This window comes from Carlito syrichta, unplaced genomic scaffold (genome assembly GCF_000164805.1).
Source record: "Carlito syrichta isolate Samal-C Ts95f unplaced genomic scaffold, Tarsius_syrichta-2.0.1 Scaffold301948, whole genome shotgun sequence".
In the NCBI taxonomy this organism is placed as follows: domain Eukaryota; kingdom Metazoa; phylum Chordata; class Mammalia; order Primates; family Tarsiidae; genus Carlito; species Carlito syrichta.
In genome coordinates, this window is record NW_007246044.1 from 135,465 (window position 1) to 155,798 (window position 20,334).

Below are 20,334 nucleotides of genomic sequence, written 5' to 3' on the forward strand. Positions count from 1 at the left end.
GAAAACTATACAGGGTTTCTGCTAATATCATGGTACTTGTGCTAATTTAATGTAATGCTAAAAATTATGTTTATTATTTTATCTTGCAGAAGGAAAGCTAAAGCCTAAATAAATAAAGTAATTTACCTGATGGTCTACAACTAATAAATGGTAGGGCTAAAATATGATCCCAGCTTCAAAATCCATGATTTTTCTTTTCCTCTTTGGTTCCCTGTTTTTATTAAAGAAACTATCTTTTTAATTATAAAAGTAACATACACTGGCTGAGTGTAGTGGATCACACCTGTAATCCAAGCACTTTGGGAGACTGAGAGAGCAGGACTGCTTGAGTCCAGGAGTACAAGATCAGCCTAGGAAACATAGTGAGACTGCTTCTCTACCAAAAAAATAAAAAATGAAAAAAGTATCTAGGCTTGATGGCGCATGCCTGTAGTCCCAGCTACTCTGGAGGCTGAGGCAGAAGAATCACCTGAGCCCAGGAGATCAAGGCTACAGTAAGTCCTGATAATGCCACCGCACTCCAGCCTGGAGGAAAGAATGAGACCCTGACCATAAAAAAAAAGGAATATGTACTAATGTGTAGAAAACTTGGGAAAGATCAGAAAAAATAAAGAAGGAATAACCTTGAATAACACTATTATCCAAAGGCAAATAATGCCAGCATTTTGGTATATTGATTGACTATTTGTTCCTTTGTTATATAGCAAGCACAAGTCCATGACATTAAAGACTTCCTTTTGAATATCCATATAATACTCAGCATATACATAATTAATGCAGTCTGCTTCCTTATTGCTAGACATTTAGGCCATTTCTGATTTTTAACAATTATAAATAATACTAAAATAATATTTTGTGCATAAATATTGGACTAAAATAGTGATGATTTAGTTAGGATGGATTCCCAAATATGAGAATATGCTTTTTCTATTCTATGCAACCTCTTTCCTTAAAATTAAGACACTTCCCCAAAATCATTTCTTCTGCATGATTCTAAGTCACAGAGTCAAGTTATTATTACAAATGTCTAGATGTGAGAAATAGAGTGGAAAGAGTTTGGCATTTGAAATCAGAAAATCTAGAGTCATGCACCAGTTTACTTCTCACGCACAAGGTGATTCTGGCATGTTACCTGAGGCTTTCAGCCTGTGTTTTCTCACCTGGAAAATGGGGCACTAATAGCACCTCCTTCAAAAGATTGATGTAAGGATTAAATCAGATAAAACATGTGACAGGGCTCTGTAAACTATCATGTGTTTTAGCAAACATCAGTTGTTATCTTAAGGTACGCTGACAGATTTAGATGGCTATCAAAGGAGAATAAAAAGTGGGAAGACTAGTTGGCATTGAATTGCTTTTTTGGGAATGAAAGCCCAAATTTTTCTCAAAAAAAAAGGCTTAAAAGAATGTAAAGGCCCTTGGGAAAAATAACAGCTGTCAAAATAACATTTCCCAAGTCCTCCCAGCATTCGTGTCATCCTAGTGATTTTGAAAGCTTTTGCTCATATGTTGAATTAACACATCTAAAGGTCCCCACTCACAGGCCTCAGAGAGCTTGATGCCATGCAGGAAAATTACCAACCCAGAGCTTAGTCCCTCCTCCCTTGGGGCGGGCCACCCATTAAGCCAGAGAGGATTGGCCCAGGTCATTTACTAAGGGACATTTAACAAAGGAGGAGGATGCTGTTAAGTAAGAAGCTAGACAGCAGGGAGAGAAGCGAAGAGAGAAAGGAGAGAGAAAGATGATCTAGTCTCCGTCAGGGCAGAAAAGATTCAGGGAGACAGAGAAGGGAGAGTCTAGGAAGGTGCTCACTTCTCAGGTATGTGAAGAGACAACTAGGCGCAAAAGAAGTTTTCAGCCTAGGCTTCAGATTGCAATGGAATGAAAAGGAAGCAAGGTGATCACTTTATGGTCCAATCAGAGGGAAGAATTAGAAATTTCAGGAGTCAACCGAGAAATCCTGGGAATTCAATGACAATGAAGCTCGAAGAAGAGCGTGGGGAGAATGGGTGCCTTGTAGGTAGGAGCCAGCTGTGCCAGGATGAGAAGCATCAGGTAAATGGAAAGCCATTAGCAAAAGGGGAAGTTGAGGTCTATGCAAAGCAGGAGGCAGATGGAAAGAGCGACGTGTCCAGGAAAAGCCTCAACATGTACACCTGGCAAGAGATCCAGAAACACAATCAGGAGACCGACCAGTGGCTGGTAATCAATCGCAAGGTTTACAATGTCACTGGCTGGGCAGACAGGCATCCGGGTGGGCGCCGGATCCTCAACCACTACGCTGGAGAAGATGCCACGGTAGGAACCTCCGAGCCTCCAAGCTTCTAGCTTTCTCTCTCTCTTTCTTTCTCCCTCTGCTGCCCGATAGCTGAGATCTTGGCTCTCTTCCCAAAAGCATTCGAGTACGTGTTCAGGCTCAACGATTGCTCATCTCCTCCCAAACCAATTTTTCAAGATTCCTTTCTAACAAGAATTTGGAAGCAAATTAAGCCACAAGGTCTAGTTATGAGCTGCACCTGGTTTGGGATAAGTTCAGACGTTGACAGTGAATACTGTGTTTGTGTATTATGGGTTTGTTTTTGCTCTTGGTGTTTGTTTTTGCTCTTGCTTTGTTTTGAAGTGTCATGCAAAAAGAAAGTTACAAAAAGGTGAGTAAAATATAGAGTACAAAAAAGAACATCTGCACCTGAGTAGAAATTTCTAAGACTCTTATCATTGGAGGGTCTAAAAGAAATCAAGCAATGCAACCAGTGGGCATCAAAATGTTCTGAATAATGATTAACGCCTACAATTACTTAGGCTTTGAGAGCGTGAAGAGTTCTTCTGCAACCTGTATCTTATTCAGTGTAATATATGCAATCCACTTTTATGAACACATTCAAATGCATTATCTCATTTAAAACTACCTGTGAGGAAATCAACTATTATTCCCATATTACAGATAAAAAAAATTGAGGGTCAAAGAAGAAAATAACATGTCATGCAGCCAGCAAGTAATGGTGCCAAATTTTGAAATCAGGTTTGTTTAATCATAAAGCACTATATATCTAGATCCTTAAAAAATTTTGCTTAATATTTGATAAGTAGGTCTCCCAAGATCTTAAGTGCCTTTGAGAATCTTTTAAAAAAGAATTTTGTTTTCTCTAAATTGGGAATTTTATTTTTTCACATAATACAGATGAAGAAATAAAGAGAAAAACTAAACAACTAACTCATGATCAGAGAATTAACATAGAACAGAAGTTTAAACTTGGGCTCGTAAAATTTTGGTTGCTCCTGTTGGTTTTACAATTTAGCATATAATTTCTCCAATTGATTTTAAAGCATTGGATTGAAAACATCATTTTGCTAAGCACCCATCTGTAAATGACACTATGCTAATAAAAACAGAATTGGCACATACCTGGCAAATTTGTAAAGGATGCAAGATTTTACCTTTCGATGTTCTTAGCATCTGTTTTCCCCAATTTCCCACTTCTCTTCTCTGTGTTCTTTTTTTTTTTTTTTTGAGTTGAAGTCTCACTCGGTCGCCCAGACTGGAGTGCAGTCTGTCTATGTTCTTATTCTTCTACCATCTTTTTGTCTTGACGCTACAGGCAGATGAATGACTTCCTGAACACACCCTATTTATTTCCCACTACTTCTCTCAGATCTCATATATTTTTTAAACAAAGCTCAACTTTTCCTTGGGAAGTGAGCTTGAGCTTGTAGCAAGTGGTTGCCACATACCATGTAAAAATCTAGAGAGTAAATGGTAGGAGCAAGGTGAACAGCACTTGTGTCAGAACAACAGGAGAAACAAAAAGAAAATTTAAAAAGGCTACAGATCCCAGTCTGTCTATTCCATTCCCTCATTTCCACCACTCAAATAAGGATGAGTCTTTCCTAACCCAAGACACAGGATTAGCGCAAACGATGTGTCATTTAGGACATGGGCCTTCAGCCACCTCAAAAATAACTGATAACCTCACTCAGTTTGAGGCAGCCCAGATGACAAATTCGAATTTGCTTATGATTTTTATCTCCCAGAAGACAGAAAAATACTCTGATTTTGTATCTAACTATGGCCAACAAGAAGTAATTAGAATTGATAAAGTAGAACCTTTCAGAACCTTGGGAACAAATACCCATGCCACCTTGGGATTCATATATGTCACAGAAGAAAATCATACATTTGGTCAGCCATGTACCTTAGACTTTAAGAAAATAAAGCCAAAAATGTCAAGAAAAGATTCTCCAAGGGAAGATAGCCTAAGAAGAATGGGATGGTGCCAGGAACATCCATAATATTCTATGGCTACTCAGAGTACTGAGAGCCTGAGCTTTGAAATTCATTATGTGAACCTGAGAAAGTTTTTGAGATGCTCTGAGCCACAGCTTCATTTATCTGCAAAATGAGAATGACATTACCCATCTGATTGGATTATGGGAGATGGAACTAATGCATGGAAACTATTTGGCATAATTCCAGACACTTGGTCAAAGTTCATTTCATTGTAGCTATTATTATTCATGTCACTGGCATCCTTATCCTCAGAAATGTTATGATTACTTCTTGTTTGTTTGCCACCAGCTTAGAAATCCTGGTTATATCTGGTGTCACCTGATTGGGAACAGAGTGGTATATGATGGAGAAGCATCAAGCTCTCCAAGAAAGGAGGAAAGACCACAAAGTCAGAGGACCTGGGCTCAAATGTTCACTCTATAGCATAAGGAGTATTTGTGGGTTGAACCCTGGAGTGGCAATTGTAGACCAAAATACAGCCCTAGACCCATGGCTGCACTTTACAGGCCTTTATCCTCCTCATAAAAAGTGAATAATGTTTCATCCCATGAGGGCATTCATTCATTCATTCATTCATGCAGTAGGTTGTTCTAAATTTCTTGTTAGGGGTCCAGCCTAATAGGAATGGAACGTATTTCCTTTAGCATCTGGGCTCCACATTTATGAGGAATGCCTTATGGAGGTTGTTTAAGTTCTTGAAGTTTCAGTTCCCTTAGCTAGAAAATGAGGACAATAATATCTTCATTATAGTATTGCTGAAAATTCAACGGAGATAAAATGAAGTACTCACAAAGTACTTCATTTCATCTTCACACTATGGAACTTGGCATGATTTAAATACTCAAAAAAAGGCAGCTCTTGTATTTTATTATTACTTCATTCTTCTGAGATGGATTTTCACTTTCTCCAAGAACTTTACTAGGAAAAATAAATCTATAAAGTAAAATTGGCACATAACCTTGTGTTATTGCACATGTGTTATCTAGTTGTTCTCAAACAATGTGATTTAAAACTAATGTCACCATGTTAATAATTAGAGTTTAGGCCAAGTCTTTTCACTTGTAAGAGCTCACTTAGGAAAAGCCAGAAACAACCTGTAAGTTTAATAAGAAGGACTAATTATAAAGATTGTAATATAATTACAATACAATGAGTTATTTTGCAATCATTAAATTGAGGGTTACAAAGCATTTTGATCCTGGTAAGTATATATGAATAAATAATTGGCCACAAGTTTTATACAGAACAACAGTGGGGGGAAGAAAGCAAATGCAATCTTACGATGTGTTCACAGAGACAGCATGTTCAAACAAAGAATGCAGGTTATGATCTTGTGTGCTAGTCAGCCCATTCCTTGTCTCTGAATATTCTAGGTAAGACACTGAGAAGCTCAAGTTCTTTTGCAAGAGTCAGAGGCCAGAATAACAGGGAAGGGATGACAAAAGAACAGGGGAAATATGGCAGAGTCCATTTCACCTACTTGAAGAATTGCAGTGTAGAAGTCTGAGTCACATGGCACTCCAAAAGAGAGCACCCCAGGACAGGCAAGACTGGGGGAGGAGGAAGGGAGGCTGGGTTCAGAGGTGGAGTACAGATGTGATTCACATCGTGAGAAAGCACGCAGCCAGAATGGTCATCCCAGCCTAGACACTTCCTTCTTTTTGACGCAGTATTGGCCAAAAGTATGTGCTAACGAATGTCCATGATGGTCATAGTGGAAGTCACTGGCAATAAGAGGAGAGGGCAAAGAAAAGATGAAGAGGAAGGAGAGAGAGGAGAAAAGGGGGGTGGGGAATGATCCTGAGTGCTAAGCTAAGGAGTTTGCATTTCACCAACATGGCTGCCTCTCCTTCCACTCTGCTTCCTTAGCTCAGCATATCCCCCACTGCATCCTCATCATCACAACCAAATCAACTGGCACTTCTAAGATACTGGCAAAAGGAAAGTTATGATAGGCAATAATTGCATCTTTTCTGGGTCATCAAAATTTTATAAATAACCAGATTCTCATTTGAATGCTGGTTCTAGTTGTAAAACATGAGAAGAGAGAGAAGAGAGTTCAAGTGCTAACAGAGGAAAATAGTCCATGAGAAGATGCTGCCTTTTTGAAAGGTCAACCTGGCAATTAAGTGAAAGATGAAATAAAGAAAAAGGAAAGAAGCTCAGAGTGGAGTCCAGGGAATATGTTGAAGGCCCAAACAAGACATTGGCAACAGGAATGGAGAAAAGGAGATGAGTAGAAAGGATATTTAGAGACCTAATTTATAATATTTGCTGAGTGACTGAATAAGCCAGCAGGACAGAGGACTCTAAACTGACTTATAAATATAAGCCTGGAACAACCAGGTGGTGATATCCATTACAGGATAGCGGAGCCCATAGGTTTGAAAGAAGAGGAGATAAAGAGTTGAGTTAGTTTGAGCTGGAGCTTAGTTGAAAGGATCATTTTTAAAACAACTCACTATAAGGAAGCTTTTAAATAATGAAAAATTTCAACCAATAGAACAAGTTGCAGTGGGAAAACAACGCTTTGCTTATCCCTGTGGGTGATGAGAAATCTAATGGTTTTACGTAATCATTCTCCACAACAAAGCAGTTGTCTCCAGGACAAGGGCAAAGATGCATTTTCCACACAAATCAGTCTCTTCAGAACTTATCCTCCATTTGAAATATGTGGAGACTGTTCTAGCCATTGCCTTGGAACAGATAAAATCTGAGAAGGAAGCAGAAGTGGAATTACCCACAGGTGTGGGAGTGGGGGTCTTAATCTGTGGTTGGGCATAGAATAGTCTCATGAGTTTTTAATGAAGTGACTAAATCAAGGCCTGTGTTCTAGTTATCTGACTTTGTAGCTACGTATGCACATTCTCCATGAGTGTTTTCTGAACTTGTTTGTTTCTTAATAAACTTCTTTTGGGAAATTTCAACCTAAATTGGACGAACTAGGTAATAACAAAATATAATTGTGATCATTATTGATGTCTGCTTCCAAAACTCAGGCTCTTAACCTAGGCTAGGTCCTTGATAGGTTTTAAAATAACTGAATAAATGAATGGTGGAAGTAATGAACAGATAGGAGCATGGAGCAGACTAGGTAATATTATCTACATCTAGAAAGAAGACCAAGGCTTGGAGAAATTAAGTAATTTTCACATGTGATACAGTTTACTCTTCTGATACTCTAAAATGTACCTTAGTGTGAATTAGAAAAGGCACCTTCTTTGGCACAAGATTTAGAAAAATGAGGTGGCCACTGGAAGTCAGGCCACACCGGCCCTCTTGGCCTGGCGCCTTCATGTAGGGTACAACCTATATACAGCATTTAAGTTGTAAAAACAGGATTTTTGTCTCAGGCTTCCTGACTTTACATGCTTTTTCACCAAGAATCATACTGCTTATACAGGAAAGCACATCACTCTATCCCCCACCAAATAACAGCAAAGAATTAGCAGGATTTCCAAAGTATTTGTGAAAGCTAAGTAGTAATCATACTTCTCGATGTTGTTACTATTTTGGAAATAACAGTTATGAGATGAACTGGGATATAAATGCATGAATAAGTTACAGAGTAGAGATGATGACTGAGAAGAAAGTCAAAAGGCTAACAGATGAAAATAGAACATGCTACAGTAGCAAGAAAATCAGAAAATAGAGATGTTAAGAGTAGGAAAAATGGCAGCGCTTAATAGCCACATTCTCTGAGCGCCACACTTTAATGATCCCAATTCCTCATTAGGAGAGTGCTGTATCCATCCATTCATTCACTCTGCCCCTTATTCATCGGGTATTTATTGATCACATGCCATATTCCAGACACAGTAGTAGGCATTACGTATTAATCAATAATAGTGCATCGTCACAGTCTTCAAAAAAACTTACAAACCACTAAAGAAGGGACAATTCATTATAACATCATTTGAAAAGCTGTAGGGAAAAAAAGAAATGCAAACCTTCAGGGTTTGGGGGGAAAAAAGAAAAGCTGTAGGAACGAAGTGTCATGTGAGCCCAGCGGCAACTGCAAATCACTTTCCTGAGTGACTCGGGAGGCAATATTTAATCTGGGTCTGGAACAGTTAGGGGATCTTTTATGGAGAAAAAAAAATGGAAGATAGTTGAGGCAAAAGGAACAATATGTGTAAAGTTTCAGAAACATGAGGGCCATGGAGGCCCCAGTAGAGAAAATGGTGCATAAAGGGTATGGAGAAGGTGAGTCTGTAGGTTGGAGCCAGAAGCAAATCACTTCCCATGACTAAAAACCTAAGATGGAAAGATACCATTTCCATCTTCCCAGTAGATATGTACTGATTTTAGCATTCCCCCACCCTCCAAAAAAAAATCTGGCATCACTTGTTTCTTGGGAGGCCTTTCAGAAAATGAATTATATGTGTTAAGGCTGGAATGGACCTATAGGACTTCATGGCTTTAGCATCAAGTAGCCCCGAGTTCAAATCCTAACTCTACAATTACGTGTACCATTTTGGGAAAAGACTTTTTCATCTCTGATGCTTAGTGTCTTTATCTGTACGAAAGAAGCAATGGAACTTCACAGAATTAAAGTGATGACTGTAAGGTGGCACACAGAATGCCTTGTGCATAGGATACACTCTATAAACACTGGTGCCAGTCCCGTCTCCCCTTCGTTTTATTTCCTCTCCTTCCTTTAGCAGGACATACTTGGGCCCAAGAATGTTGGCAAGAGGACCTATTATTACAAGCCTTTCAAAAGGGGATTTCTATTGCAAAGTTAAAAAAAAATGTTTTAAAAAGGGGGAGGTGGATTTCACAACTTACTCAGCATCCAGATTCTGTTAGAAAATTCTTTTAAATAGAACATTCTAAGACTACCTAACTCCTTTGTTATAGTTTTCTATTAACACAAGGAAGAGAATTCCACATGGCAGCAAAGCCTTCCAATTCCTACTGTTCTGGCAAGCCAGAGCTCCTCAGTATCTGTTGTTATAGTACTGACCTGTGAATCTCCCTGGGGAACAGAAGAGACAATGAATCCAAAAGAACAGTATTGTCAGCACACTGTTCCAAGACTCCAGAAAGCTGCTCAGCATATGACAAAAATGCACCTTGACCTTGATCCATCAGGATGTTTTCCATCCTAACCTGCTCTGAAACAACAAGCAGAACATGATGTTACAGTGTGGACTATCATGAGCTATTTTTAATCATGGAATCACTCTTTCTTAAGCTTTAATATCATAGAATGTAAAAATATTTTTTAAAACTTTTGAAATTATATAGTTCAGGATTTCCCAAGGAGGTCAAAGAAGCATGCAGAAACAGAATGGACACTACTACCTGGAGTGGTTCTAGCAGACATTGCATTTAGAGACCCTTAGATGAAATGAGTCTAAAGAATTGATATTGTACCCTTCTATCTAACCTTATTTATTATATAAGTATCTTCTGACAAGCAGGTCTGTATATAGCTCGTGGATAGCTAAAGTTGCTCCCGGATTTGAAGATGTAGGATTCATTATACTCACTAACATAAATCAGAGCTCACTCCACATTAGGCATTGGGGTATGGGAAGAAAATCTCTGAATCACTGTCTTGAAGAGAAGGTAGGTAGTGAGTTCTTATCATTTGGAGTATACATATAAGGAAGATATCTAATGTATATTAACAATTTAGTCTCACTCATATAGCGGACCTTGATCACCCAACGTATTACCATAAGAAAATGACTGATAGTGGTGGGAAACTATGGGGGGGAGGAAGGGGAAGGGAGATGGGATTAATGGTAGTAAACATCTGTCTGGGGACAGGGAGACACCTTTTATCAACAAGGGTGCCTGAACGGAGCATATTTGTATACCTAACCCTTAACTGTATCCCACAATATCATAATAAAAAATATCGATTATAAAAAAATTTTAGTACAGTATATACCATCCAGCATTCTAATTCACTTATTTAATACTCATAATAACTTGATGAATCGAGTGATTATCATTATCTCCATTCAGAGAAGAGAAAATAGAAATATTATGGGTAAATCAAGAGATTTGCCCACAATTATACAGCTAGTAAGTAGCAAAACCAGAATTTCGAGCTAGGAAGACTGGCTCCAAGGTCCCCTTTCTCAAACAGTATAAAGTAACACCACCAGACCAGAGTAATTTGTATGACTTTCACATATTCAATTTATAACTTTAATTATATTTCTTCATTTTTAATCACTCTCTTCCTTGAATTATAATAGCAGAAGTCTAGCATTTCCCTCTTGGAGAACCCTTCTTCTTTTCAAAAACTGTTTAAATCCCTGGCAGGGCAATCTCTTCCTTACAAACATAAATAGGATGTAGAAACCATTGCTGCCTCTCATAGCCATATAGAATTGTCATTTAATGTGCATCTGAGATGGAAACATGCATGTGGTAGCCTCTATTCTGTTTCTGATGGTTACCTTTTTTTAAAATAAAACATGATGGGACTCCTTTAGTAACTAAGTTAACCAAGAGTTGTACTACTTTGACTACTCAGAGCTCAAGGGCCTTTGCCTTAAGCCATCATCAACTTTAAACTGTTCTTCTCTAGAAATAACAAATTCAAGGGACCTCATTCCCCTGGGCCTTGGCCAAGAAAGAGAGGGAGCTCTCAGTGGTATATGTAATTTGTGTAACCAGCCTTGGTTGCCACAACTTCTACACCAAAATTGATGCTGGGCTTTCAAGATTCATCATGATCCATAAACTCAAGCAATTATTTCTTCAGGTGTTCAATAAAATAAACAGTCATCCTATCAATGCTGTTGGATAACCTGGCTTTTTTGGCCATTCCTAGAGAAGCAGTGCATATTATAGGTGGGTCTCCAGTTCGAGTCTTACATAGAGAAGCTCTCTGGGATCATTTTAATCAATCAACTCAAAGCATCAACCGGGACGTAGAAGCAAATTTTCTGTAATAGTCTGTTCTGGTTCCCAGTTTGGGCAAAGGACAAAGTAAGAAAGGGAACCAATCTGTGGATGCGCTTGACTCTTTCAAGCCTCTAACAGGTCTGTGATTTACAGGATGTCTTCAGGGCCATGCACCTCGAGCTCGACATTGTCCATTTATACCTGAAGCCATTGCTCATTGGAGAGCTTGCCCCAGGAGAACCCAGCCAGGAGAGAAACAAAAACGTGAGTGAAGTCTCAAACTCCAAGTGTGTGGAAGGATGGAGACAAAGCATATTTCAGCCATCATGACTGGATGGGCCCACAATATAGTAAATGAGTGGATTCAGTGCATTTCAAAATAATGTCTGTCTGTAGATTCTCAGAACTCTTAAAACTCTGTAAAGCAAAAGAATGGAATTTTTGGCCCTGCATCAAACAGTAATTCCATGTCTCTAAGCACTGACTTCATGCAAAGCAACTTATACATATAATTTTTTTCTCATTGACTGCTCGTAATTAATGTTTTATGTCTATGTGCCCCGCACAACTAAGTCCCATGAGAGCAGAAAATATATTTATCTTGCTACCCCTGTGTCCTCAGGACCAACCTACCCAGGATCAGACTTGTAGTAGGAACTCCATAAATAGCTACTGAATGAAAGATGTAAATATATCCTAACCACAGCCCTTTTTACATTTGGTTGAGTTATCATTCAGGGAGAATAAATTATCTTCTGAAAGTCCCACAGCTGGTGTATCAAAGAGCTGAAACTCTACATCACTTCCCTCTGGATTTGAAAGATGAATGCCATTATTTTTCTTTAATATTTTGGTTAAAATATATATGTATATAATATATATTTGCTACATTGAAATACTGCCTTTTAAAGGACAGAATCTCTATAAGACTAAATATTCAATGGAATGGCTTTACATAAAGCTTAGAGGGATTTTATTTAATATTGAAGAATACCATTTTTGCAATCTATATTTTATAATAGCTTACATTTGTTTGATCCCTAAGTCCTTTGAAATAATTTGTACAAAGTATGGTTCCATATAACACTACAGCAGAGAGACCCAGGATTTTATTCCCTCTTTAAGAAATGAGAAGGCAGCCGGGTGCAGTGGCTCACGCCTATAATCCCAGCACTTTGGGAGGCCGAGGTGAGAGGATTGCCTGAGCCCACAAGTTCAAGACCAGCCTGGGTAACTTGGAGATACCTCATCTCTACAGTAAATCAAAAAATTAGCCAGTCATGGTGGCATGTGCCTGTAGTTCCAGCAACTTGGAAGGCTGAGATGGAAAGATCACCTGAGCCCACCAGGTCAAGGCTGCGGTGGCTGTAAGCGTGCCGCTGCACTCCAGCCTGGGCAATAGAGTGAGACTCCAACTCAAAAAAAAAAAAAGAGAGAGAGAGAGAGAAATGAGGAGGCCGACTCACAAGAGGAACAAGACTAATCTGAGAACACAGAGCAAGTTACATGCAAACCTGAGACTACCACTTGGCATTACTCCTTAGGCTCATGTGTGTCCCACAGCATAGCTCTGTTCAGAAGAGTGGACTCTGAGAGTGGACAACCTGTACTCACACCCCAGCCCTGCCATTCTCAAGTTGTGTAAGTCTAGGCCAGTCCCTAAATCTGTGTATGGTGTAGTTTCTCTCCCTGTAAAATAGCAACAGCAATAGTACTAACCTCTTAGAGTTGCTGGGAAGACAATAGAAAAAAGTAAAGTAATTTAAAGTGCTTAGACCAGTGTCAAGAACATAGCAAATGTTCAGTGAATTTTAAGTATTATCATTATCATGAATCCAATGGTGTTGCTAGGAATTTACAAATCTCCTGATATGCCCTCATCATTTGGGTCAGGTGGCTCTAAGTTGGAAAGAAAAGATGATGCAAAGCCTTGTGGTTTTTCCTAAAAAGTTGTTTGTAAGAAAAAGAAAATGTCATGAACGACTGAGAGCTAAAAGATAATAACCATTATCTTTTAAAAAGTGTTGGTCTCTGGGAGTAAAGTTCTATGATAAATTTTCTTTAGTACATCTATGTGGATAATCAGGTCACTATGCATAGAAATTTCGTGTTTGAGCATGCAACTGGGTGTCAAGTGCGGGTTTAAGTCTAGCACCTATCCCTCACTTACTGATGATCTCAGACCAGTCACTCTGCTGGTTTTTGGTGACCCTCTGCTCAACTCTGCAATAGATGGGTTGGAAAAGATAACCAGGCTGAAAGGCACTCTAGCAATGACCAGTTAACATTAGATGATTATTGAAATTATCTATGACCACACGAATTCCAAGGTTGATGTGTACCTGAGGGATGAGCCTATCCAGGCTTTTGCCAGGTAGTGGGCCCTTTAAAAGTTGCATCAGTGAGTTTTGAAATGACATGCTTGATTTCTAGAATCATTTTCACAGCTGTCTCTTTTTTAGTTCTAACTTCATTTCTTACATCTGCACAACCCTACAATCTTTCTCATACCCTGGTCACCTTCTTCACATTCCTAGTTTCAAGCCCATTATAACCAATAAGCCAAGGAATATTTTATTCCAATCTTGCACACTCCCTAGTATGTTGTGGCAACTTGCAAACCAATGCTAGCATTGTACCTGAATACACACACATGCATACATGCACAATACACTCATGCAGGATCACTGTAATCATTAGGCACACACGAATGCCACTAGAGATGCTGTTTCTGCAGATCCACTGAGCGTGTCTCGGAAAATGTATCCTTAGAGCTGATCTAGGTGAGCTGTTTTGCTCTGTGTTCACCATCTTCTATGAAAGAACCCTTTGTACACATTAAGCAACTGATGACCTGGAAAGCATTTTGTAAACTATACCGGTAACTTTAGTAACACAGATTTATATACATGATCAAATTCCCCAAAACAAAACTAGAGCTCAGTCAACACCTGAAATAATACTTATTTAAAAGGCAGCTATTTAGGTTAGTTTACCTCTCTACTGAACCCTCCTCACCATCCCCCGGCCCCACAAAAAATTAATTCTGAGTTTCCTAACAGTTTTAGGACAGTTTATAAGTCACTATTCATCTTTCTCTTTTCCAGAAAAAAGAAATATATTATAAACTTTCTTCAAAGGTTTCATTTGCTTAATGTTTTTTTTAAAATTCTGGACAACTAACTATTAATATTAATACAAATATATTAATAAAATAAATGCATTATTAAGTTGAAACAAAACATTATCAATTATGTTCCTTTGTGCTCCCTTTCCCTTAAAGAATCTAACTTCTTCCTTGAATGTTTATTTCACAGTCCCAGTTGGTGAAAGATTTTCAAGAACTGCGGAGGACATTAGAGGTTATGCACATGTTTAATGCCAACCTGGGCTTCTTCTTCCTTCACCTCACCCAGATCTTAGTGTTGGAAGTCCTAGCTTGGCTAATACTATGTCGTTTTGGCAGTGGCTGGCTTGTTACAATATTCATTTCCTTTATTCTCACAATTTCTCAGGTAAGCAGGTACCCTAAGCCCAGACAGTGTCCTCACAGAACAGCTCAGAGTTTTTCCTTCTCTTTTTAGACTGGTGTCAGCTACTACCCAACACTTCTTGGCAAACTACTCATCTATGTCAGGCACTTACCAACAAGTTACCAAACTTCATCAAGCCCACTTCTCTCATCTGTAAAACAAAGGATAATAATAAATATAGAATTATTCTGAGGAGGATTGAACAAGTTTATGTATCAAATAACTTGGGCAGTGCCAGGCCTATGTTTAATTAATAACAGTTGCTACTGTTGGTTCTATCAGTTACAATTTCAGTAACTGATGTTCTGTCTTTGGCCGTGTCACACTCATCTTTGTCTTTCATTTATTAACCAACCAACATTTATCAATGTATCAGTCTATAAATTCTTCAAGGACATATATGAGAACAAGAACATATGAGTTGGTCCATATGTGACAAACAGCAACTGCCACTTAGCAGGGCATTTGATAAATCCTTGTTGAATGAAGTGTAAATCTGTGAACATGAACTTCTATGAGCATAACGTTGTGCTGAGGATACAAAGGGAAAGTCACATGCTCCCTGCCCCTGAGAAAAGAGTCATTTAATGGAGGAGATAGTTATCTGATAGCTAAACGTACTACATGACACAATGTGATGACATGAATGCCAACAAGAGAAACAAACATGGGCTATTGGAGCAGAAAGGAGCCTTTATTTCTCATTGGAACAATCGGGGAAGGTTTTGTAGACAGTTAACATCTATGTGTTCCCAGGTTCCAGAATTTTGTATGTTATTTTTTTTTTTCTTGAAAAAGCAACTTGCTTTATTTTTTGGAAAGTGACTTTTGAAAACAAGAAAGGAAACAAACAAAAAACAGTGGCCAACTATTAAAAGTGTGTTTCCAGCTTCCAGAATTTTGTATGTCAATTTTTTTTTCTTGAAAAGTCAACTTACTTTATTTTTTGAAAAGTGACTTTTGAAAACAAGGAAAGAAACAAATATTTGTAAGCTTGGCACTTTACACATATGTTAGTTGCACAACAGCCCCATGAATTAGATATTAGAAATCCCATTTCTCAGATGAAGAACTGAAGGTCAAAGCTACTGAGTAACTTGCCCAGGGCCCTGAAGCTTATAAGTGGTGAAGGATGGTTTAGAATCCAAATCTGTCTGGTTCCAAAGTCCATGCTTTCTCCACTCCATACCTGAGTGTGCTGACAGGGGCAAGAAGAGCATTCCAGGCTGAGAAAGAATCACCTATGCAGAAGCAGAGAGGGTGGAAACACAGAATATGTGTGGGAAATAGAAACTAAATCTGGCCTGGGGTTGGACATGCTCTTCTGCTATTTTCTAACGGGCTCATGAATCTACCAGCAGGCTTATTTATTGATTTTTTTTTTCTCAAGTTCACAGTTCCTCTCATGACAATTTTATCTCTCCTAGGCTCAGAGTTCATTTTTGCAGCATGACACAGGACACCTTTCCATATTTAAGAAGTCCAAGTGGAACCATCTGATGCACAAATTTGTGATGTGCCACCTCAAGGTACAGGATGTCAAGGAGTGTGATGGGGATTCTGGAATGTCATTCCCTAAAGCACCTGGTCTCCACATTTATTTGACTGTGCACTCATGTCAGTAAAAAATGTCTATGATACCCCACAAATAAGTGAAATGTAGATAACATAGGCATAATAATAGGTAATATAATATTATAAAATATATGCAAAATAAGAATTTTCAATTTTTCTGAGAAAATTGCTTAATTTTATTTGAGAAGTTTATAGTTTTCATTACCCTGATAGACTATTTGGTCTTCCACTGTTGAAGGAACCACCTTACAGAAGAAAGTTTATGCCTTGAAAAATGAACATGTACATTGTAAAATCATGAATGGGAATATTCTTAGAAAGGATTTGGGCATTTATTTCTGGGAAGCTAGGCAATCCAGCAGGCCAGATTAGTCCTGGGAGGGTGGGGCTATAAAGATGTAAAGATGTAGAAGAACAGACACAAGTAAGAGAATGGGAAAGAGTAGTCAGGGAAAGCCAGAGGGCTCTGTTCAAGAGTTTAGGTTTGCAAAATCCAGACATCTGGAAAAGCAGATAGCGATATAACAGCTGGTACCATCCCTCCATAGCACTAGAGAGCAGACATACTGTCCTAGGCACTGCTGCAATGTAGCACCTGGAAGAGTGCCTGAAACCTAGTAGGCCTTCAATAATCATTTGTTGAATGAGTGAATGAATGAAAGAGTGAGTGAATGAGTGTACAGTATAGGACTTCTTAGAGTGACTTCCAGTCCGGGCTCTGACAATGCTCACTGTGTGATCTTCAGAAAATCATACTCTACCTCTGGCTCTCAGTGTTCCCATCTTTAATATTAGAAGCTAAACTAGATCTCTGCTTTTCTAGAATTTTCTAGGATTAGGAGACCATGTACTCTGGCCCTGACTTAGAACCTATTTGTTCTTCCTTAAAGCAATGGGTTTTGTTTTGTTTTGGAGTCTCACTCTGTTGTCCAGTCTGAAGTATAGTGGCACACTCACGGCCACCGCAACCTTGACCTGCTGGGCTCAGGTGATCCTTCCACCTCAGCCTTCCAAGTAGCTGGAATCACAATCATGCACCACCACGCCCGGCTAATTTTTTTGATTTATTGTAGAGACAAGGTCTCGCCAAGTTGCCCAGGCTGGTCTCACCCCTCAGGACTCAGGCAATCCTCTCGCCTTGGCCTCCCAAAGTACTGGGATTACAGGTGTGAGCCATCACACCCAGCCAAGGCAGTGGTTTTATATATGTTTCTGGTTGCCCAGATCTGTAGCCTATAGTGGTTTGGAAGTGGTCAACTAATAAAAGAATGAAGAGAATGCTGGAGTCTACATCTCAGGCAGGCCCACAGAAAGTCGTGAGCAGTCACTAGTGACAGCAAATGATTTAAAAAAGCATTTTCAGATAGGTGCCATGGCTCATGCCTGTAATCTTGCACTTTGGGGTACTGAGGCAAGAAGATTGCTTGAGCCCAGGAGTTTGAGACCAGCCTGAGCAACATGGTAAGACCTCATCTCTATAAAAAAAAAATTCCAAAAATTAGCCAAGTGCAGTTGTATGCACCTGTAGTCTCAGCTACTTGGGAGGCTGAGGCAAAAGGATTACCTGGACCCAGGAAGTCAAGGTTGCGGTGAGCTGTGATCATGCCATGGCACTCTAGCCTGGGTAACAAAGTGAGATCCTGACTCAATAGTAAAATAAAAGGCGTCTCACATTAGATGAGAACCCACCAAAAATCAGGTTCAGAACCAACCCTGTTAAGCTATTGACTCATGAGATGGGGACTATGGTGCCCCTTTTTTTCCATTTGAGACTGATTTTCAGAGGTGTTAATTATTGAAGTCAAAAGCAACAAACTGGTAGTGGAAAAATTTCTAGCACAGTATTAAATAGTGCAAGCTCTAGAGTGGTACTTCTCAATTCTGGCTATCACTTGGAGTCACTTGAAGAATTGTTTTTTTAAAAAAAAAAACCTGATGCCTAGGCACCACCACTAGATGTTCTGATTAAATCCATCTCTGGCAAGATCTGAACATCACCATGAACTCCCCAGGTGGTTCTCATCTGCAGCCAGGATTGAGAATTGCTGCTTTAACAACAGAACTGCCTTCTGTCAGAACTCAGTCACCCATTAGCTGGGTCACTTTGAACAAGTTACTTCATGTCTTTGAACTTCAGTTTCTTCAACTGTAAAATGAGGATGGATGATGGCTTCTACTTGATAGGGATGTTGTTAAGATTATATGCAGTACTCATGTGTCTCACTTACAGTGTCTGGCAGATGAAAAAGGCTTAATAATCGCTAACTGTTGCTAACATTAGGAACAATCTTTCCATAATCAAAATGAGGACTCAGAATCACTAAGAAAATGTTTAATTATTGTAGCATTAAGAAGATAGCAAAGTAGACTGTAAATCACAGCATCACTGAATTGCAAGATATGTGAAATCATCTAATTTTACCCATCCTCTGCCATCGATCAGACTGAGGCTGAAGTAGATTAAATAACACAGAGTTGAATTTGGAGTCATATTAGAGACATGTCTGTTACCCAGAATGGTTAGAATGAATAATAGTCATTTTATAAGACAAGTTTCATTTAACCGGAATATTTCTGTAGACACACTATTCCACCCTCAATCCACCAGCGTTAGGTAGATGAGGTATTTCTGGATTCACTCAGAAATACTTAACACAAAATAAAAGCAGAGGCAGTGTCTCATGCCATTGTGAGTTTCAGGCAATAGACCTTCCCATTTTCCCTCCTCTGATTTGAGCAGTCCAGGAAAAAGTGAGATTCATCTGCCCTGAAGGTAACTGCCAGTTGATTTGGCACATTATGTGGAATATTAAAAATCAACTCCTTCCTTGCTGACACTTTTAAGAATCACTGCTTTCCCATTGGTCCAAATTTGTTCACAGCTCTTTCCATATAAATTGTCTCCAGAAACAATTTTTCACTAGTTGAAATGAATATAACCTTGATAACTTGTGAGCTGAATGAGAACATGGGAAACGTCCCTAAAAGCAAATCTGTCTTTTTGCAGGCAAAATGAGTGATTCATGAGCGAAATGAATATAGACTCCAACTGTGTGCAGGGAGGAAAATTACCTGTGGGGAGACAAGGTGGGTAGGGAGGATAAGACAAAGAAAATTATAAACAGCAACATTCCCACCTTGTATGCACCACAATTTTAAAATTCAAAACTTAACTTCCTACCAGTTACCTCACTACCCACTTTCCTCAAAAAAAAAAAAAACACAGATATTGGGATTTTCATTCTGCAGCTGGGCAAAAATATTACATGTTCTGGTCTGTGCAGTGTTTGAGTAGTAAAGGAGAACTTCTGAAAATAGACTATGAAATACAGGTACCTAGCCAGGCATGATAGCTCACGCCTGAAAATTCAGCACCTTGGGAGCATAAGGCAAGAGGATTGCCTGAGCACAGAAGTTCAAGACCAGCCTGAGCAATATGGTGAGACCCCATCTCTACAATAAATCAAAAAATTAACTGGACGTGGTGACATGCACCTGTAATCCTTGCTACTTAGGTGGGTGGATCACCTAAGCCCAGCAGGTCAAAGCATTAGCCAAGATCGTTCCACTGCACTCCAGTCCGGGCAACAGAGTGAGATATCGACCAAAAAAAAAAAAAAAGGAAGAAAAGAAATACAGGTATTTGCATACATTTTGGATTTTAGTGCAACACTAAAATCAACATAGACTCCCTGTAGCATATTTTTCATTTTCTCCGTATGCACTTTTTTAAAAAAGATGTGGATTACAATTCAGGATTAGGTACACAAGTGGTCATCATACAGATAAAGTTTGGGTCTCCCTTTGGTCCCCACTTTGCCTGATTTGAGATCAGGTAACCTTATTAATGTTGTGTCCCTCCCGCCACCCCTACCCCGGTTGTATCCCACTCCTGCCAATCCTTTTCTTAAAGCATTATGGTAATTGTTCAGAGTCCGCTTATGAGTGAAGATGTGTGGTACTCAGTTTTCTGTTTCTGTGATAGATCAGTGAGTATGATGGACTCTAAATCCATCCAAGTTTCTGTGAAGTCCATATGTTTGTCCTTCTTTATGGCTGCACAATAT

General features: G+C 39.1%; 1 protein-coding gene across 1 annotated transcript in view; it reads left to right on the forward strand.

The window, feature by feature from the left end:
* The first annotated feature begins 1,978 nt into the window (after positions 1-1,978).
* LOC103258048 (fatty acid desaturase 2-like protein FADS2P1) overlaps positions 1,979-20,334 on the forward strand; it is a 38,394-nt gene continuing 20,038 nt past the window's right edge. Inside the window, exons 1-4 of the mRNA XM_021711228.1 lie at positions 1,979-2,299; positions 11,313-11,423; positions 14,477-14,674; positions 16,120-16,221. Coding sequence (XP_021566903.1) covers positions 1,979-2,299; positions 11,313-11,423; positions 14,477-14,674; positions 16,120-16,221 — 732 coding nt within the window. The remainder of the gene's footprint in view (positions 2,300-11,312; positions 11,424-14,476; positions 14,675-16,119; positions 16,222-20,334) is intronic.